The 22,549-nt window shown below is 41.9% G+C and overlaps 1 protein-coding gene and 1 long non-coding RNA gene across 9 annotated transcripts in view; one reads left to right on the forward strand and one right to left on the reverse strand.

The window, feature by feature from the left end:
* The window catches only part of LOC138754401 (paired box protein Pax-7), a 214,171-nt gene that overhangs the window by 58,743 nt on the left and 132,879 nt on the right, over positions 1 to 22,549 (reverse strand). For all 8 annotated transcript variants that reach the window (XM_069918635.1, XM_069918634.1, XM_069918631.1 and 5 more), the window contains one exon: positions 5,929 to 6,131. In XM_069918635.1, coding sequence (XP_069774736.1) covers positions 5,929 to 6,131 — 203 coding nt within the window. The remainder of the gene's footprint in view (positions 1 to 5,928; positions 6,132 to 22,549) is intronic.
* On the forward strand, positions 9,841 to 22,289 carry LOC138754408 (uncharacterized). The gene is made up of 3 exons (XR_011351748.1): positions 9,841 to 9,900; positions 11,275 to 11,359; positions 22,233 to 22,289. It is a non-coding gene; the product is annotated as an uncharacterized lncRNA (long non-coding RNA).

Consider the following 22,549-nt stretch of genomic DNA (forward strand, 5'->3'; position numbering starts at 1 on the left):
GGAAGCATGACTTATTTTCATGTCCTGACCATGTCCAGGTTTTAAATGAAATCATTATCTGGTCATTTATCACATTGCAGTTTGTGGGGTTTTACACAGTCTCACCAACGCTACTCTTGTTCTCAACCTTCATCAGCATGCGCAGACTTATTGTCTCCAGAACCTGCAACTTGCTCTGAGGCTTTGATTTCTGGTGTTGATGTTGTTTCATAAAGCTTGAATCTGGCACCTTCACTGTGAGAGGTGCTGAGCTCAACAACAATGTCCCACTGATACAACTTTTGCCAGGTAATTTTGCTTACCACTGAACACTTTCATCTATTCTTGTTTTATCCCCATTTCCTTTTCCACTCTTTCCATTCCATCTGTGGTTAATAAGAGATTACTTAGAGTGAGTGGTATGTAAGTGGAAAATAAAAGGTTGAGAACCACTGATCTGTGTGTTCTAGCTTATACTTGCACTTTGCTGATAGCAACATCTCATCCCTGCCCTTTAACAGCAGGATTTTGTCAAACCAATGGTCAATAGACTCCAACATTGAAACAGAGAGTGCAGTAACTCACCAAGCCCAATAAAAACAATGGTGCTTTTCAGCTTCGATAAGCAACAGGATATTGGCTCAAATAATTCCAAGAAGAGATTCCATCAACAAAAGCATAATTCTATAACAGTGGTTCTATATCTTGTCCAAAAAGCATGGGATGAAGCAGCACAAAAAGAAACCATCCAGCTGACTGTACCACAGCTGGCCTCCCAGCACAGACACCCAATTAGTCTCACCTTCTCTGTAACCCTGTGCTTTGTCTTCCATTAAAATATTTAATCAGTGCATTTACAAATGTTTCTATTGATTCTATTGCCACAACACCCTCTTTCACACCGCACTTTCCAAATCATAATAACTTGTGTTGCTGATTCATTTTTCTTTTCTTTGTGTTGTCTGATTTCAAACTGAAAAAAAATCCTTCTCACTCTGCCAAAATCATTGAGAGTTTTGCCCTTTTTTTTACTTAATTTCTCCTGCTTTCTTCCACAGGACTGAAGTCCTGTCATGGAACCATGACTAATGTGTCAAGTACAGAAATTAGTTCATTGATCACAATCTTTGATCAGCCAATCCCATTCTATGAGCACCTGGAATGGAAGAGGCAACAGAGAAATCAATGTAATAATATTTATTTTATCCTGTTTTCCAGTCAGATTCACACACATCCTTAGAGTTTACTCTCTTAGCTGTTCTCTATCATACTATGAGCTTTAATGTTGGGCTGAAGATGAAGATGTGGAGTACCATGCAGTGAGATGCAGTAAACCTTCACTGAGAGAACCATTCACTATTTCACAGAGGTTTGCCAATCAGGGACTGAGCCCTCTGGACCAAACCAGCCCATGGTTTGAGTGAGACATGAAAGTAGAAAGTAGAAACACAGAATGCTGGACGAACTCAGCAGGTCTCGCAGCGACCTGGGTATATTACCGACTTTTCAGGTCTGAACCCATCTTCAAGATATGAGTAAAAAGCAGGCAAGCATCTGAATTAAAATGCTGGGGAGAAGAAAAGAGGTGTTTGTATCAGATTGTCATGTACCCTGGAGCTGCGACATTCTTCTAATCCTTGAAGAAAGGCTCAGGTCCAAAGCGTCAGTACCCTGTAATATATCTTTACCTCCTACGAATGCTGCAAAACCAGTTGAGTTCCTCCAGCATTTGTGTGTTTTCCTTCTTCTGAGCAATCCTTCTATGTGTGGCCTTCAAGATTGGTCGGCATAAACTCCCTGTGGTGTTCTAAATGGCCAATTTTCTGTTGTCTCACCTAGGAATGGAGGATGCTTGGCTATTGGCAAACATGTTTTGCAAGGGAGTCAAATTGCTCTCAGGCTGAATCATTTCTAATGGATCCATGGTTTGTTTTCCTTTTGTAATTAAGTCACATTCACTGTGAGCCCACCTCCCGCTGAAGGTAGACATTGCAATGTCTACAAGAAAAATGGGGGAGGGGTGAAAGAGGAAGCTTTGTCAAATGTTTAGCCATACAATGATCCAAAGAAAGGGGAAGTTCAATGCTCCATCACCTTAGATAAATTACTGGCTTGGGTTGACAGTTGTCAGAGCAAAAGCTGCTGATTGCTGAGGTTTCTTTCTGAAACCATTCCCTTGAGCCTTGTGTAATGATGAAACTAAACAAACATCTTGTACAACCTCTGCTCTCACACTTTGATCGTGCTGTTTCATTAAATGTAGTCATCACTGGTTAACATAAAGCTGCCCAAAGATTAAAATCCCAATTGACCAAGACCCTTTTCATTCCTTCTTCTGGTACAAAATTGGAATAAATCTAAACCCTGCCCATTCACTTCCATTGTAGAATTCCCAATTATGTAAAATACTATACAATTCACTCTCATGTATAGGATCCCAATGTTTTTAAACCTGTTTCTGTTCATTCTGTTACAAAGAATCCTGAATAATTCATGTCTCCACTATTCATTATTACATGGAATCCAAGACCATTTTCATTTATTTCCTTTATGCAGAATCCCAAAGGATTGAAATATGTTGCTCCATCATTCACAATCCCATTATATATTAACCCTTTTCCACATTTACATTGCACAGAATCCAAATTCACCATCATCTAAAAGATTTATGCTTACTTGAATGCATGTCTGTTGTGAAGAAACTCAGCAACTTTCATTTATTTGGTACATTTAACAAAGCCAAAGTGTTTCACAGGCATGTTGACAAAACAAAAATCACATAGCTGATAATAGGGCAGATGATAAATAATGGTCAAAGTGCTGGGTTTTAAGATCCATCTTATAATAAAGGTTACATCCTATAGTAAAAGTCCTTGAGGACTCTTGGAAGGCAAGGCACAGTTAATAGTTGAACAATTACATGTGAAGACGATTGAGAGGCTCAAAATGAAGATGTGAACATTTATGGAGTGGGAGATTATTAAATTAGCAAGGATTTGAAAGCAAGAATGAAATTTTAAAAAACAACACATTACTAACTGGGAAGTCATGAAATATGAATGAGAAGAACATTGGTAGCAGAATTTGAAAGGGTTTGTTTACAGAGGGAAGAACAAATTGATATTAGATTGATGGCCAAGTCCAGAGTTAGCAGAAGCATGATGAAAATTTCAGCTGGTGATCTGAGGCAGAGACAGAAATAGACTTTACTGTGAAGTTGTAAATAGGTGGCCTTAATAATGGTCAATCCTAATGGATCCTCATCAGTCCCACTATGCAGAATCCGAAAGGTTCAAGTTCTTTCTCATTGACTCCAACCACATACGTTACCAGTACATCCATCTCCTTCTCATTTATTTCCAATTATTCCAGTCTAAGCTTTTCTCATTTTGCCATTTTATTGGGAACTCCAAGGGAGCTGAGCTTTTCGCATTTATTCCTAATGGTACAAAGTCCACTTCTTCCCCTCTGCCATCATATTTCTGAATGGACAATGAACCATAGTACCTCACTTTCTCTTATTTTGGCACTAATTTATTTGTTTTTAAATGTAATTTATAGAATATTTGCACTTTACACCTGTACAAAACACAAATTTTGTGCCATATTCATGACAATAAATTCTGATTCTGATAACTTTCACTCTGTGGTCCTGGTCCATAGAACAGAAAAAGGATTTGAAAAATGTGTGAGGATTTAAAATGTTCAAGTGTTTCAGAAATTCAGGATTAAACAATGGAAGTTCATTTCTTTCCATTACAAAGGAATGTAAGCAGTTTATATGAATGCAATAACCCACCTTTGCTCCATGTTGGCAACAACCCTATTTGTTCCATATCAGGAAAAATCAGATGGCACAACATTTCAAAACATACTGAAATGCATGTAATGTACTAAAATAGATTTCAAGAGGATATAGACAGGTTGGTGAAATGGTTGACACATTGCAGAGGAAATACAGTGCAGAAAATATGAAGTAATTTAGTTTGATAGGAACAGCAAAGTAAACTGCAGAGTTCTAAAAGAGGTACTAGAACAAAATGGTCAAGGGTTAAATGAAGAATGATTGTTGAAAATGACAGAGCAGATTGAGAAAATGGCTGAAAAAAGTAAACCAGCCTTAATTCAAAGAGGGAAATAGGAAGGAAGTGAACTCCCTGTATAACATCGGTTTGGCCTTGACTGTGCCAGAGGATTGCCTACTTCTAGTAACCAGGAAAGATGTGAAAACCTGAGAGAGAGATTTACTAGAATATTTTCAAGGATGAAGGATGTTAACTTTGTAGTTGGTCTGGAAAGTTGGGGTGTCCTCTTTGGAGAAGAGGAGATGAGAATTTGATACAGGTGTTCAAAATTGTGAAGTTCAGAATATGATAAAGAGAATCTGTTAACGTTGGCAGAAGAATCAAAAGCTAAGACATGGTGTGACAGGGAGAGTGGTTAGAATCTGGAATTCCCGATTGGGAGGGGGATGGCTCCTGAAAGCTGATTAAATACTGCTTTGCATAGGAAGAGAATTGCAGTCAATAGAAAGAGGAATAGAAGCATGAAGGACAATAAGGAGCAGGGGAACATAGAGATAAAGGTAACAATGAAAGAGCAAAGGTGAAAGATGAAATGGTCATGGCAATATTGAAAATACCCAGTTCAGAGCACCTTGTTTATGTTATAAACTAATGGGTGTAAAGTCCTCTCTCTCCTTCGATCTGATACTTTCCTCCTATTCTAAAGGTTTGGGGGATGCTGGAGTTTCTTGAACAGAATTGAAAGGGAAAAGGAGGATGTGACAGGAGCTAAACAAGATAGGAGCCCATGGTATTACTAGCATGGATGGAAGGTTAGCTGACTGGCAGAAGGCAGAGAGTAGGAATAAAGGCCTTCTCTGGCTCACTGCCAGTTACTAGTGCTCTTCTGCAGGGTCCACCACTTGTATGTAAATGATTTAGATAAGTGAATTGATGATTTTGTGGCTGCTTGCAGATTATATGAAGGGGGAGGGAGGAGGGTAGTTTTGATGAAGTAGGGACTCTACAGAGAGACTTGGATAGGTGAGAGAATGAGCAAAGAAGTGGCAAATGGAATACAGTGCAGGGAAGTTTACGGTCATTAACTTTAGTCAAAGAAATAAAGAACAATTTTCTAAATTAGGAGAGAATTTAGAACATGAAAGGTCCAAAGGGACATGAGAGTCCTGTGGAGGATTCTCCAAAGGTTAACTTGCTGGTTGAATTGGTAGCAAGGAAGGCAAATGTAATGTTAGGAAGTGGACTGAAATAAAAAAACAAAGATGTAATGCTGAGGATTCACAAGGCATTGGTCAGACCACATTTGGAATACTTTGAGCAGCTTTAGGCCCCATGTCTAAGGAAGGACGTGCTGGTTCTGGAGATGGTCCAGAGAAGATTGACAGGCTTCAGGGGTTAATATATGAAGAGTGTTTGATAACTCTAGGCTTTACTCACTGGAGGTTAGAAGTATGAGTGTGGGATCTCATTAAAACGATGAATATTGAAAAGGTTAGATAGAATTGATGTAGAGAAAGTGTTTCCAGAAGTGGGAGACTCTTGGTCCAGAGGCCACAGAATAAAAGGACATCTCTCTAGAACAGAAATAAGAAGTCATTTCTTCAGCTAGGTGGTGGTGAATCTTGTGAAATTCATTGCAATGGATTGTTCTGCAAACTAAGTCATTTGGGAGATGTAAAACAGGGATTGATGGATTCTTGATTTGTAAGGGGCATCAAAGATTACATGACAAAATCAGGAGAATGGGGTTGAAAGGAAAAATATATCAGCCATGATTTGAATGATGGAGCAGACTCAATATTCTGCTCATTAAGTCTTATGGTCTTATGACAAGGCATGATGGTGAGAGGTTTGACCCAATGGACCAAATTAACTTGTTTCACCCCATGGAGTCTGAGATATGAGATAACACAATGTGACTCACCTGGACCCGTGCCTCTGTGAGTTTAGTCCTCTGGGCCAGCTCCTCTCGGGTGTAGATGTCTGGGTAGTGGGTCCTTTCAAAAGCCTTTTCCAACTCCTCCAGCTGTTCTGCAGTAAATGTGGTTCGACTGCGACGCTGTTTTCGTTTCAGGGGCAGGTCTGGCTCAGACTCTACATCAGAGTTTCCATCATCCAAACGGTTACCTATGAGTTGGGGGGGTGGGTGGGGTGGTGGACAACATTCACAAGAGTTAACAATAAAGAATTACGTGAACAGCTTTCACAAGAAAACAACTCCACAATGTCCAAATAAATATAGACTAGGCCACAGTTACCATGGACCAGCTCAAACCTCAATGAGCTTCCAGTCAGAAATAGAAACTGCTCACAATACAGGTCGATCATGGTTATTTTGCCATGCTGTCTTTCAAACAGCCTTTGGAAATGAGTCAGGATCCACAAACCATGAAGGTCCAGACCCTTGGATAGAGATTGAAATAAATCTTGGGCAGATTTCATCAAATCTCTGCTCACTTCAATTCACAATACAGGAAAGATGTTGTCAAGCTGACGAGGATGCAGAAAAGATTAACAAGCTCACAGGTGTGAGCTATAGGGAGATGTTGAGCAGGCTAGGGCCTTGGAGTGTAAGAGGATCAAGGGTGCACAAAATCAAGAGAGGAACAGATCAGGTAAGTGCAGTCTTTTGCCCGGAGTAGGGGAATCGAGAACCAGCAGATATAGGTTTAAGGTCGGGTGGGGGGGGGGGGGGGGTGGGAGAGAGATTTAATAGGAACATAAGGGATAACTTGTTTACACAGAGGGTGGTGGTGTATAGAATAAGTTGCTGGAAGAGGTAGTTGAGGCAGGTACTATTGCAATGTTTAAGAAACATTTGGACGGATATATAATATATAGGTTTAGAGGATTTGGATCAAACATAGGCAAGTGTGGATGGGATAAATTGATGGGATGGGAAAGTTGCTTGATGACAGACACCTCTGACACATGCTAATGGATTATCATCATCTTGGCAATATTTCAAATCCAAAATAAAAACCCCTCTGATCAACATCTCAGAGCTTCTGATCTCATGGACAACTACGACCTAAGCCCTGAACTCAAGGTTCCTCCTGCAGCCAGGTGTGAGACCCACTGTAACCTTCCAGGCACATGGACCCAGTATGTAAAACTCGACCGCTAGAAGGATCGTGTGTTCCTGGGCCAGCATGATCAGTTCTGTGAAGGATTGAGTATGATGAATCGATTAAGATGGACCCAGTGCAGAGGATCCACCTCAAAAGGTCCACTGCAAAAAATTCAATAACAAAGCTTCAGTATGAAAATATAGAGTAGCAGATGTATTGTGAAGGCAACTACTCCTCCTTGTTCCACAGCCAGTAACTCTGAGGTATTTTGCTTAGGTTCTTCTTGTGATTGTAGGTAGTTATTTTTTTTTCTCCCAAAAATAAACTTCATTCACAATAAATTATTTACTCAAAAGAAAACTATTCAAAGTTTTATTACACCCAGAGTATCAATCATAGCTATACATTCCTATAAATGTATATTGCTACATTTGATTTCCAAATACCCCATTACCACCTCTGTGACACCTTGTTGCTTCCCCCCCCCCACCCCCTCTGTTGATTGAGGGACTTCCCCTTGGTCTCAGCCCCTCAATGCCTGGTAATAGGGGGACTCTAGACTGTGGTCCTTTCCCACAGCACTTTCAGTGCATCCCTCAGCACATATTCTTGCAGCCTGGAATGTGCCAGTCGGCAGCTTTCTCTCACCAACTTCTCCATGTGCTGAAAGACTAACAGGTTTTGGGCAGACCAAAGTGTGTCTTTCATCGAGTTTATGGTCTTCCATCAGTTCTGGATGTCTGACTCTGGGTGTGTCCCCAGAACAACCTGTAGATCTGAGAGTCCTCTGTCCCTCTGCTGCTGGGGAGGAACCATAACAAGGGCCCTTGCCTCCTCCAACACTCAGCAAATCTGCATTCAGCAAAGATTCACTGCTCCACTCCACTGCATTCATCTCGAAGACGACATAGTTGGTGGGTACTCTTCAGGTTGTACAGGAAGGATCTGACTGGGACGGCTCCTCTCACCAGCAGCCAAGTCAAGTCCTGATGTTTGTGAGTATTGGCAGTGAGGTTAAGCATGTAATATGATTACAGAAGCTCCACAATTGACCGTGATCCTGTACTTGTGTGCAAACAGACCCTACCCCAATTTAGTGACTGCAAGAAGGCAATACCCCTTATTCTGTGATCTCAAGAGCATTTTAATTTTAGCTGAGATCATCTATGCTCAGTAGAGGCAGGAGGTGTTCACGCTTGCTCATTATCATTGGACCTAAGGGAATGCAAGAAAGGTGGAAGTATTTACCTTTCATCATTCTACATTTGATCCGAGAGGGTTAATGTTAGATTGGTATTTTCTTGAAGGGTGAAGGATATTTAATCCAGTCACAGACTGGTTGAAGGGAGACAACTGCTGAGCTCCTGAGAAGACCAGTTCTGACCTGTGAACATTGTTGTGCCTCACCACCAGGATGTTGCAGGAGTTGGTGAGTTGCTGGAGGGTTTAGCACGTCAGGTCTGTGAGCTCAGTCTTTGGAGGGTACTGTTTCACATGAGTTGTAACAACAACTTGCATGTCGGTTATGGTTCGGCTTCAATGGATATCCAACAAATATCTTGGTAGTTCAAGAAGAAGACTCACCACCAGGCTCCCAAAATCAGTTGCCATGAGCAATAAAGGGCCTGAGATCCTCACATACCATGAATGACAAAACCTCTTTGACCACAGAGATCGCCAAAGACTCTGGTCCCATAGAGAAGCAAGAGTATCAAATTGTTCCATCTCGCTAGCCCTTCATTGAATAAAGTGACATTAAGTAACGTTAAATAACTATGTATAATGTACTACATTAGAAGCAAGAAATTCAATTGAAGCAACAACCCTTTCCAGAAGTGCTTTCATGTAATCACGTTCTGACTAGTATTGTTGAGTAATCAAGCATGGTTTTCACTTGCAAACATTTTGCAGTTAAAACAGAATGCCTTAACTGTGCTTGGAGAATAGCACAGCCAGGAAATGAAAAGAATGGACTCAGTGGAATTTCTGGTGTATTTTTATTGAATGACAACATTGTCTGACTGGTTTAATGTATCCTAGATTTTATACCTTAAATGGATGGGAGGGGTGAGGTAGGGAGGGTGGGATGGGAGGAGGGAGGGGGGGGGGGAAGAAAATGGCACTGTATATGTGTGAAAAGGAAAAAGTGTGTATCATGGTTAATGTGATTTATGGTGTGAAAAATAAAAAATTGAAAAAAAAAAGAGAATAGCACAGCCAACCTCTCCTGATTTTCTCGCCATTTGTAAGGGACCGTTAAAAAATGGAATTAATAAACTAATATTTCTATTGACCATCATATTTTATAGATTTCACAATACTAGCATTCATGTTCCAAACAGGCTTCACTCTCTGTCTTTAACCAGTATACACACGTTAATGCCAATTCGTGACGTAATAACGTCATGGTAAACACAATCTCACGGCTGAAGTACAGAGTCCTAAAGCATTACTTCGAAATGTTTATATGTTTGGAGCCTCATTTAGGAAACAAAATAGTATTTGCAATATTTGTAATATTCCAGATATGAAAAAAAATGTAAAAATACTAAAATATCATCCAAAATACTCACAAAAACACACAATTAAACCATTTTTTTTTTGCTCTTGAGCCCCCCTCCCTTCCTGGCCCCTAGGCTTAAGCCTACTCAGCCTAATGGTTAATCCACCACTGATGTCACAAAATTCGTTGTTTTGTGGCAGCACCATCACAGTGCAAAATTTTTATAAAACATCTTACAAAATAAATAAAAATAGTGCAAGAAAAAGTCATAGTCAGGCAGTGTCTTTGGTTCATTGTTCATTCAGGAATCTGATGACAAAGGGTAAGAAGCAGTCCTTGTGCCACTGAGTGCTCATCTCAGGCTCCTGTACCTTTAGTGGTAGCAGAGTGAAGAGGGCATAGCCTGGGTGGTGGGGTTCTTGAGGATAAAGGCTGCTTTCTTAAGACACCGCCTCATGTAGATGTCCTCTATGGAGTGAAGTCCAGTTAACAACCTCTGTAGTTTTTTCTTGTCCTGAGTGCTTGCACCCCTGTACCAACACCCCCCACCCCCCACCCAACATGTAGGACCCTGCTGGTTACTGGGTGTCCCCTGGTTGACCATCTGCCTTCGCTCAATGTGAGAGCCTTGGCTCAGTGTCGGTGGGATACTTGAGTGAGTGAAGCATACAGCTGCACCCGATCCTATCCACATCCGATCCTCACACACATTCCCTAGAGGAGTCCCAGGTTAATGAGCAACAGCGGGAACCTGCGCTCGATTTCCCCTCCCTAACTCAGGGGCTTCTTAACTGTTCAACTGACAGGGATAATCTAATTAACAACTGACTGCATGTCAAGCATTCTCTTCATTGTAACTCTTCCTGATTTAATGCATCCCACTCTGCAATACCCTGATATACCCAGCACTGAAGCAATTCAATGCAATTGAAATTAAAAACAGCACCAGATGCTGGAAATCTGAAACAAGAACAGAAAATGCTGAAAAAACTTAGCAAGTCAGGCAGCATATGTGGAAAAAGAAATAGTCACTGTTTCTGGTCACAACACTGTGCAGTAACACTTTGCTGTATCTCAATGATGCTATTATAGAGCCATAGAACATTACAGCTCAAAAACAGGCTCCTTCAGCCCCTTTAGTCTGTGTCAAACAATTTTTCTCTCCCACTGATTTGCACCAATCTATAGCCCTCCATACCTCTCCTATCCATGTACTTCTTAAATGTTAAAATTGAGCCTGCATTCACCACTTCAGCTGGCAGCTCATTCCACATCCCACCACTCTCTGTGTGAATAATTTCCCCTAAAATTATCTTCATATAGTTCTGCTTCAGCTCACCCTTCACTTTATCACCTGCATCTAATCCTCCTTCCTCTCAACTCACCTCATCCCGCAACTATGTTGGGTCTGAGATTGTTTATTGCTCGCCCTTGTTAGTGTGGGAGTTGTGGGATTGGAATATACAGTATCTAGGTTAAACCAGGTAAGACTTACTGTAGCATGCCAGTTAAAAGGCTGGAAATAAAAAAAGCTGGGATTTCATTCCACACTGGCCAGGCTGTGAGGGAGAATCATTGTTCTCTGTCTCCACTGACCACACTGCCCGTTGACCATAACCAATGGGGGACATTTTATTAGAAGTGACAAAAATATAATAGATTGCTATTAAAAACAAAACCTGCTTCCCTAATTAAGGTCCATATCTGACTCCAGTCCCAAGGCAAGAGATGATTCTGAAGTGACGCAGGATTCTGAAGTGACGCAAATGTACAGATAAAGGGTCAGTAATGGCGCATCCATATCCAGATATCAGGAAGTTGTGCAGTCCTGATGCAGACCATGTCAGTATGCAACAGTTGGAGCGGTGCTCTCCACTTTTTGAATAGCAGGCAGAATGCCCACATTGACCATGTCCAGACACCAACAATTGGGGCTGCATAGGGAGGTCGCAGTCACAACTGCTCCCTCTTATGCCAACCTCAAAATGTCTTCAGTATCCCTACCGCCACCCCCAGTACACACTCACATACACATATACACACATACTCACTCTCACACAATCACACACTCAAACACCACATACTCACACACAGAAAACACACATTCACTCTCATTTTCTTACTCACACATACACACTTACACTGACAAGCAAACACAGAGAAAACACACACACACTTTCTTACTCTCTCATATACACACTCACACCAATACACACATATACTCACAAACACAAAAAACAGTCACTCACTCACACACTGACACACACATTCCAACAATCATCCACTGCAATAGAGTGCAATACAGAAAAATTGTGGAGAAACTCAGAAGGTCACATAGTATCTATAGGAAGTAAAGTGTATCCAACGTTTCGGGTATGAGCCCTTCATCAAAGTATGATAAAGAAGTCGAGATGCGTTTCAGTCGCCCAGGTGCCATGTATCCCGGTCCTATCCCACTCTGGCTCGCTACCAGATGAAATTGTCCGGCTCGTCTCCTGCTGGGGCTGAGCTCTTGCATTCTTTCGCAAACATTTTGGGACTACTGATAATCAGATCTCCCAACTGTTCGCCAGAGGAAGCCAAATGAGGGGAAAATAAAACCCGACGCGGTGATTTGTAGAGTCGGAGACCAATTGATCTTGGGTCCAATTTGTCAGGGAAAAATTAGACAGAGGGGTTGGAACCTGAAGGATTACGCCAGGATATACAAGCAGGGGCTTAAAATGTAACCGTTCTTCAAATTCAATGCGATAGTGGCGGGAGACGGTAAACAATGTTTGCAGGTGTGATGTGTCATTGGCGCTGGCTGCGAGAGTGGAAAGAATGCAGCTTTGTGATGTAGTCTACCGTGAACTAATGTGTAAATTAGTGGGGAGAAGTCAAGCAGCCAGGGCACATTCTCCAATGATAAATCCAAACAAGCCCTGGAGTCATTAGAGGAGCGTCCTCGCACAAGGAGTTTTGTGCAGTTCGGATTACGGAGAAACACATCCCTCGGTAAATTGAGTTGAGAGGGGGAGGTGTGGGGTGGCGAGGCTTGGGAGATGGGACCAAGGTACGGAGCGAATCAGCAGCCTGCTGCGGTTTAATTAAACAAGGTGTTAAGGGATTAGGTGGAACTTGTCATTAAAATCCACTCAGGAGCTCCTCAGGACTAGGAGATGGTGTTTTACTTTGGAGAGGGAGATGCGAATGGTTAGAAACATGAGGCTGCATTAATGAAATCAAATTGCACGTCAGGTCCTCGGAGCAGCATCGCTGTGCTGGGTTTTGTTTTCTCGAGACGATGAGATCAGCGCTGCCCTTAATTTGGCCTGGCGCATCTCGAGGACCCAAGCCCCCGAGAGGCTCACGTTTCACGAAGTCAATGCAGCGGGTGATCGCGGGGGACTCCCTGCCACCGTGTCTTGTCTGAGAGAGAGAGGCGCCGGGCCAAAGGCAGAGGACCAGAAGGCCTGAGGTTCCCTAACCCACGAGTTGGGCCCAAGAGACTATTTCCATGATGAATAGCTCTCCGACTCTACAAATCATCGCGTCGGGTTATATTTCCCCCACCCCCTCCCATTTGGCTTCCTCTACCGAACAGTCGGGAGATTTGCTTATCAGTGGTCTCAAGATGTTTGCGAAGAATGCCAAAGAGTTCAGGCCCAGCAGGAGAGGTTGATTTTTGGAATGTGGGAAGGACAGAGATAGAGGGAGGTAGGGTGTTGGTGGGAGAGACTAAAACTGGGGGACATAGCCTCAAGGGGTAGTAGATTTAGGGCCAGATGAGGAGGGTAGTAAATCTATGGAATTCGTCACCCATTGAAGCAGAAAACATATTTAAGACAATGTTGAATAGATTTTTACAAACTAGGTGAATTAAGGGATATAGGGAAAGGGTAGGTAGGAGGAGATGTATGGCAGAGTAGGATGGCCTCCTCTTGATCCTATTTCTTGTGGATCCAATGAAATTGGCTTTGGCTAGTAGGCATGGAAAATCAGAGCAAAAAAGGAGGCAACCATTCAAACCCCAGCATTCCATGTGCTTGACTGTCAATCCAATCGATCTCAACCATATTTGTCATGAAAGGTGAAGCAGAATGGGAGGTTGTATTTGGTGGCTGGGAGAAAGGTGAAAACTGTTTTGAGATTATGAAAGGGTTGAGACAAATAACCCAAGACATTAGGACCAGCAAGAAAGCCAGCAAGAGAGATAAAGCAGAGACCATGTAGGAGTTGAATGAAGCAGATATCCCATTGCTCCATCGTCTGTCTCACCTCTGTGTATTCTGGACAGTTGAACCTAGTACCAAGCAGAGGCAGGAAGCGCAGTCCTTGACAAATTCAAGAAAATCTGAAGATTACTTTGTTCCACATAGAGGGTGGTGAATATCTGGAATAAGCTGCCAAAGGAGGTTGTGGAGGCAGACAAAATGCAGGCCAATGTGATTAGCATGGACAGGCATCATGATGGGAATGGGTGTGGTGAATGTCTGCCAAGCTGCCTGTCTCCCCTCTGGCATTGGCTGTGCATTATCTCTACTACTAAGGACACTCCCCTTGGATATAACTGTATATGCATCTATTGTCTTTCATTATTACCATGAGTTTCTGCTAATAAAAGCCATGATTATTGTTTGACCACATCATCTTTGTCTACTTCATCAACTGGCATTTCAATGGGTGAGATGGGCTGAAAAGCCTGGTTGTGTGGTGTGACTAAATTTCTACACTGCTGACCTCTGTCCCTTAACAGTTCCTCTTATTAAGAGTGGAGTGAAACATGAAAGTCTGGATATGCGGTGATTGTAGTCAAAATACAGAAATGCTGGCGGAACTCAGCCAATCTTGCATTGTCCATAGGAGGCATAGATAGAGTACTGATGTTTCAGGCCATTAAGACACATGCTACCCAAGTGGTTTTAAATAGAAGAACAGAAGTTCACCTGATAGAAAATTTAATGTGCAAAGAAACCATCCCCAATTGAATGCCCCAGGCTGAAGATGAGTTGCTTTCATTGGTTGGGATGTTTTCACTTGGCATTGTGACTCTATGTAGAATGCAGAGAAACATCGGGCAGTTCCGAGAGCAAATAGCCTTAGGGTGAAAGGGGAAAGGTTGAGGAGGGACATGAGGGGGAACTTCTTCACTTAGAGAGTGGTGGGAGTGTGGAACAAGCTGCCATCTGACATGGTAAATGCGGGCTTGATCTTAAATTATAATCTGTGGCTACATGAATGGGAGAGGTCTGGAGGGTTATGGTCAGTGGGACGTGGAATGATGTTTTGGCTCAGTCTAGAAGGGTTGAATGGCCTGTTTTATGTGCTGTAGTGTTTCATGTTCTATGGTTGCCTGCTCTGTGTCACTCTGCTTAACTCTCCCACATATGGAGATAAAGTTATGATGGGTTGAAACCCAGTTATGTGCCCCTCATGGTTGATTATCTAGTCTGTGCTAAATGGTAGGGCTCACCTATATAGAATAACTCTTTACTCAAGGAACTGGAGGGTAACAAACATTGTACTGAGGGAATGGACAAAATTAGAGAATAAAAATCATAAAACTAAACTGAAAGAGAAAACGAGATAAGGAAGTATAGAGGGCACCTTATCCTGTTCCCCTCACTCCACAATGTGTGCAGTAACAGATGCAATGACCATCAAAATCAGCAACTCTTTCCTTTCACATGTTCAAATCCTGTCTCTTTGCTTATGTCTGACCTTGCAGTGGACCCTGAGCTAATAGGGCCTTAGCCAGGCTCTCTCCACATCTGTGAAGTCTATTATAGGCTTTCATTCGTCATTCACAAACAACCAAGTATCTGTCCAGAAGCCCCTGTGAGTGGACTGAAAGAGATAGGTGCTGTGGGGCAGAAGAGTGTGTGTGTGTGTGTGTGTGTGTGTGTGTGTGTGTGTGTGTGTGTGTGTGTGTGTGTGTGTGTGTGTGTGTGTGTGTGTGTGTGTGTGTGTGAGCGAGCGAAAGAGAGGAAAACAGAGGAAAGAGTAAGAGAGTGACAGTGACAGCTGGCAAAGAGAGTATAGCAAGCACAGAAATCTAGAGATGTAGATAAAGAGGAAGGGAAATAGATTATTTTGACCAGAGGAGAGACATTGACAGACACAATGAGAGGCAGGCTGAAACGAACAGAGACAAAGAAGCAAAGAAAACAGGAGATAGAGGGAGCAAGGATGTTAGAGAAGTTCAGAAAGAGGGAGACACAGGGAAAGGGAGAAAGAGAAAAGGAGAATGAAAGTCAAAACCATGTGAGGACAACAGAAGTCTCAGAATGAGACCGTGTCAGAGAGGGATGCATGGAGTGAAGATCCTCCAGCTCACTACTTTATTGTTTCCATGATTAAGCTAAATAATAGAGATAAAAGTGTTTCTTTTTTACAAATGTTAGTGCATTAAACCCACACACAAACACTCAGAAACAACAATAATTCAAGGGCCTCGTTTTGAATGGTTAAAAATTGCTTCACAAATGAACATACTTTTCAGAAACAGTATAAATTATTTATTTTTGGGGCCCAAGTGAATGAAACCGCTCTCCTCTTTTATTTTTTCTTTGATAATGGTTCCTTTTGAAGGAGGGGGAAATCACGGCCTTCAACTGAGCAGTTGGGCCTCCTCCCTTTTAGCACACAAAAACCTGGCACCATTTGGCTTTTAATAGCTCTTGTCATGTGTGCTGTGTGCACTCCAATTTTTTTGTCTCACCTAGGACAAAACAGAGGCCCATGGACCCTTTCAGCGCTCTGCGGCCTGCACCTTAGGGGTCCATTAGTGAGTGAATACAGCACTGCCAAACCCCGTGCAGCCCAATGTGATATCTATAAACGCTGACATATTTACTCGATGTGCTGCACTGTGAAGGAAGGTGCTGCCTGAATATTAAAACATTAAGCAGCAGGGGGTGGGATCACAGGGTCTCAGGCTGTTTCAGGCATAACAAAGGTACCTGCTCTTCAGGCCTAGTGGCTAAGACAGGCTGTCATTATGACTGGCCCTTTTCACACTTCCAACCATCCCATTGATTTTATTTGGTAGGGAGGGAGGTGGCGGTGAGAGAGTAGGAGAAAGTTTAAATTGATGCTGTGAACTTTTTTCTGCACTGATAGTCAGGCAAGGTTTTTAACCATTTCTTGCCTGGGGTGGGTGCTGGAACCTGTACTAAACAGTTTAAGAAATTGGCTTAGACATGATGTTGGTGTAACAGATTAGAACTAATTTCTCCAGATCTACCACATCCCCACTCACCCCTGGGTTTCCTCACATTCAGCCCCTCCCTCACTATCAAGATCATGTGGTCCCAAATGTCGTCAAAGGGTTTAAAGGTTTAATCATTTGCACCTACTGCAAGACAGTTAGAAGAATGTACTTTACATTAATATTCTAGCCCCAAAACCATACACATCCCATGGCTGTTGCACCTGTGGATTGTGACTTGTTTCAAGGCCTTCTCTTATCCTCAGCACCATCCCATCTAAGATTTGTGACAGAATCTGTGGCAACTTATTTACACTGAGCATGTCACAGGATTAAAGTCTCAGCTCCATTGTCTCATTTTCTGTGGAGCTGGGTATCATAAATAAAATTGGAAGTACATAATCAGGTCACTCAGAGTCATATATAGTCATACAGTTGTACAGCATGGGAACAGGCCTTTCAGCCCAAATGTGCATCCTAACCAAAATGCCTATCTACTACCCCTTTTCTTTGGCTTGGCTTCGCAGACGAAGGTTTATGGAGGGGTAATGTCCACGTCAGCTGCAGGCTCATTTGTGGCTGACAAGTCCGATGCAGGACAGGCAGACACGGTTGCAGCGGTTGCAAGGGAAAATTGGTTGGTTGGGGTTGGGTGTTGGGTTTTTCCTCCTTTGTCTTTTGACAGTGACGTGGGCTCTGCGGTCTTCTTCAAAGGAGGTTGCTGCCCGCCGAACTGTGAGGCGCCAAGATGCACGGTTTGAGGCGATATCAGCCCACTGGCGGTGGTCAATGTGGCAGGCACCAAGAGATTTCTTTAGGCAGTCCTTGTACCTCTTCTTTGGTGCACCTCTGTCTCGGTGGCCAGTGGAGAGCTCGCCATATAACACGATCTTGGGAAGGCGATGGTCCTCCATTCTAGAGACGTGACCTACCCAGAGCAGTTTGATCTTCAGCAGCGTGGATTCGATGCTGTCGGCCTCTGCCATCTCGAGTACTTCGATGTTGGAGATGAAGTTGCTCCAATGAATGTTGAGGATGGAGCGGAGACAACGCTGGTGGAAGCGTTCTAGGAGCCGTAGGTGATGCCGGTAAAGGACCCATGATTCGGAGCTGAACAGGAGTGTGGGTATGACAACGGCTCTGTATACGCTAATCTTTGTGAGGTTTTTCAGTTGGTTGTTTTTCCAGACTCTTTTGTGTAGTCTTCCAAAGGCGCTATTTGCCTTGGCAAGTCTGTTGTCTATCTCGTTGTCGATCCTTGCATCCGATGAAATGGTGCAGCCGAGATAGGTAAACTGGTTGACCGTTTTGAGTTTTGTGTGCCCGATGGAGATGTGGGGGGGCTGGTAGTCATGGTGGGGAGCTGGCTGATGGAGGACCTCAGTTTTCTTCAGGCTGAATTCCAGGCCAAACATTTTGGCCTTTTACACAGCCATTAAAAGACTGGAATTAACTGTTTTCAACTGCTTCACTTACCTGTGTGAACACAATGAACAAGGGATGGGTGGGGGGGGGGTATAATTTTCATCCCATGTATTACATGCTTAGGTAGGTCGTATAGAGCCTTTGCGTTTCGGCCCGGCTTTTCTTGGTTCAGTGTGAACGACCAGCCTGGCTTTAAATACGGATTGTTGACACGCTAATTAAATGGGATCTCTGTGTAAATTGGGTACCACAGTTAGCGCAGCGCTATTAAAGTCCCAGTGATCGAGATGGGTTCAGATCCTGTCTGAAAGGAGTTTGTACTTTCTCCCCGTGTCTGCGTGGGTTTCCTCTGGGTGCTTCTGCTTCCTGCCACCCTTTAAAAGCATACTGGGAGTTGTAGGTCATTTGGGTGTAATTGGGTGGCATGAACTCATTGGTTAAAAGGGCCTGTTAAGGAGCTGTATGTCTAAATTAATCCCATTTCCCCCTTTTTGGCCCATATCCCTTTATTCCTTTCCCATCTGTGTACCATTGGGTCTGTGGCAGCGTTAGTGCTCCACATGATTTCTCCTCTGGCTAATTTTATTTCATCCACTTTCAGCATGCTTTTCTGATCCTTTCTCCCCAATGGATTTATCTTGATTCCTCTTCAATGCATCTCGACTATTCACCTCAACCATTCCCAGTGGTTTTAAACTTTACATTCTTACCACTGTCTGGAATTCCTTTTGGATTTATTCCCAACCTTCTTATTTATACTACCCACAATGGGAAACATGTTCTCCATATCTACCCAATGCAACCCTCCTCTAGCTTTAAAGATCTCCATCAATCCATCTCTTTGTGGTTAATTTTCTTCTGAAGAAAAGATCCCAGATCATTCAATATTCATTTTTTTTAAATGTCATTTTATTAATTGCCTATTCTTGATGTCGCCAATCTTTTGTATGTATGGATGCCAGGACTGTTTAAAGCAGTGGTTCTCAACCTTTTTCTTTCCACTCACATACCATTTTAAGTATTCCCTATGCCATCGATGCTCTGTGAAAGGGATTAATATGGTATTTGGGTGGAAAGGTGGAAAACCACTCTTTTAATTGTACCTAATTGACTCATTATGTGTCCAGCTTCATAACTCCAAATGGGCCAATGACAATTTTTCTCAAGCAAAATATTTCAGTAACAATTGGGTCGAGTGCAGTGATTCTCAATTTCCCTTCCCATTCACCTACCACTTTAAGCAATCCCTTACTAATCACAGAGCACTGATGGCATAGGGATTACTTAAAGTGGGATGTGTGTGGAAAGAAAAAAGGTTGAGAACCACTGGGTTAAAGTTTGTTCTAATGTACACCTGTTGCAAATTTGACAGAATGTCTTGGCATTTTAACAGTTTCTCTAGTGTTTGAATTGCTCTTTCTTTTTAGGTTGTGTTGCTAAAGAATACAGTATTTGTACCCCTACAGTGAAGCAAAGCCTTTCTCGGTGTAAAATTCTTCCAATCCCAAAAGCAGACATAACTTTCTAATCATTTTTTACATGTTTATAAAGAATTACATTTCAGCTGTGCTAAAACTTTTGTTGATTAGATATTTGACTGTCTGCACCCACAGCCTCTGTGGTGATTTACAGATATATTGGATTACTTTACCCACTGGTGCCAGTACTGAGGCGATGGCATTCCCATTTATCTCAGGTCACTCAATGTTTTCCTTCCAAGTATCACTATCTCCTAAGGAGACATTAACCACAGTCCTGCTATCCACACTAAATTCCACTCACAGTCTAGACACATCTAACACTGAGAATGTTGTCAATGATCCTGAAAGATTTAGCATGGAGATCAAAAGTACAAGCATACTGATCTCATCTGGGGGCAATGAAGGGGGTTTTGACATCTATGTGTGCAAATCGCTGACAAAGTAAAAGTGAACTGCATTCTCAGTGATTCTCAATCCCATCATCTTTCTGTGTGTGTGTGTGTGTGTGTGTGTGTGTGTGTGTGTGTGTGTGTGTGTGTGTAGTCAAATTTATTGTCATTTGATTGTACAAGTACAACATGACAAAACAGCATTCTCTAGCCCTCAGTGCAAAACAAGCAGACCCACAACCAGACATAACACACATACGCATAAACAATACGTATGCAGGACATTTTTGAGTTGAATGAGTCTGAGTAAGGATAAATATTTGTTCATGTGTGAGCATGTGCATGAGTACATATCAATCAAAAGCACTGCAGATGCTGTAAAACAGAAATAAAAACAAAACATTATGGAAAAACTCAGCAACTCCTAAGGGTTTCAGACCTTCAAAGATGACTGTTTCTCTTTCCACAGTTGCTGCCTGACCAGCTAATTTTTTAATTTGAGGGTTATTATGAGTGAGTAAACGTGTGTGTTTCTGTGAATGCATGAGTCAATGTAGTTGAATATGAGAACTTGTGAGTGAATTTAAGTAAGAGTCTATGTGTGCTTGCAAGTTCTGTTGGACAGTTCTACAGTTTTGACTACACCATGGCCCTTTTGAAACTTTAATTCCAGATGGAGATAAAGTACGAAAGCCAGGCTCAGACATTGTTTGTATTTACAGTTCAGTTAAGAATAGATTTATTTCAGACTCTGAACAATTCAGGATCAGCAATGGGCAGAGCATGAAGTTTGAAGCAGGTCCTACAACACATTCTCACAAATGTTTAGGACTTTAATCAACTTAAAATATTAAAGGAATTTGCCACTAAGTAAAAGTGCATTACCTGACAGGAACCAGGTAGTAACATCTTCCCCATCTGGCTGGTGACTGCGGTGCAATTCATAGCATTGGATTAGGGGCAAGATGTCTAGCAGGAGACTAAGGTTTTGGTTAATCATCAATCAGAAAAAAAGTTGTGACAGGCAATTCTGATCTTAAAATGCAAATTTAATCAGCTGGAGGCAAGTGTAATGATTCTTTGTGCCACAAAGAATCCAATGAGACAAAGCCTCTGAGTGGACCATATGGTTGGAGTGGGAAAGCTTCTTGCAGTTTCTACTCACCCCTTCAACCTCATTCAGTAGAAACTAGAAACATGTAGCTTTTATTTGAACAATTTAACCCTCTCAAGCTCAATCTGTCCCTCTTATTCTGTTACCTTCTTTTGTTGAAATTCATTTTCATAATTTGGCTGTAGCTGGGAAGACTGGTTATTGGCCCAGGAAAATGGTTGGTGGGCTTGAGCCACTTGCAGTTTTGAAGCCACCAAATGTCTCACTGGATTAGTTCAGAGGATTGCTAACTATCAAATACACTGGTGTAGAACTGGAGTCAAATGTGGGTACTGAATAGCAGAGTTCCTGCACTGACAGACATTAGTGAAGCATTTACAGACACTTTTACTGAATCTACATTTGCAGAATACAATTCAAATTCTGAAATGCCCAACTCATGAACCACTGCTGCCTAGAAAAGAGCCACTGTACCTCTTGTCTATATGTCAGTTCCTCTTGTCTATGTCAGTTCCTCTTGTCTATATGTCAGTTCCTCTTGTCTATATGTCAGTACCTCTTGTCTATATGCCATAAAATGGGAAATATGGTTTTCTCCTAATTTCCCTTTGCATTAGAAATTATTCCCTCCCAAATGACTATCCAATTTTTTTGTAGACGCGGACTGATTCCATTTCCATCACAAATGCAGATCATAACTGACCTCAAAGTGAAAACAAAATTTTTCCTCAAGCACCTTTTTTATCTATTCACAAAATTTCAATCCATGATCCCTCCCAGGTTCTTTTTTTTTGTAATTCTTTATTTATCGCACTATGAACCATATCAACCAATATATTTACAGATGCATCTCTTTAAATATTCACAGTGACATTTTCTCTTTTTTCCCCATCCCTCCCTTCCCCCTTCCCACCCCCCTCCAAAAACAGTAAATATTGAACATGTAAAATACAATAAAACAATATCTTTATACAAAAGGAATACAAACAAAAAAGACATATCATCTACTTATACACATTAAATCTGATCGTGTTTATCTTCTTATCATTTTAGGTGGCGGTGGTCCAAGGCCTGCTCTTTCTGTTATGTTCCATATATGGTTCCCAGGTTTTTTTCAAACATTGTAACTTTGTGTTTTAAATTATATGTGATTTTTTTTTCCCAATGGGATACACTTAAACTTGGTTATATATTCTGTTAATGTTTATAGTCATATAGTCTTACATCTTTATTTTCACTTCTTTTCTGCCTCTTCACCACCTCCATCCCTTTTTTCCATTACTGTTTTTTGTTTTCCTTTTTAATCTCAATGTATGACAACACACTTAAGACATGAAATACCCCAACAATCTGCACAAGCAATAACCTTT

The sequence above is a fragment of the Narcine bancroftii genome, chromosome 2, assembly GCF_036971445.1.
Source record: "Narcine bancroftii isolate sNarBan1 chromosome 2, sNarBan1.hap1, whole genome shotgun sequence".
Classification (NCBI taxonomy): domain Eukaryota; kingdom Metazoa; phylum Chordata; class Chondrichthyes; order Torpediniformes; family Narcinidae; genus Narcine; species Narcine bancroftii.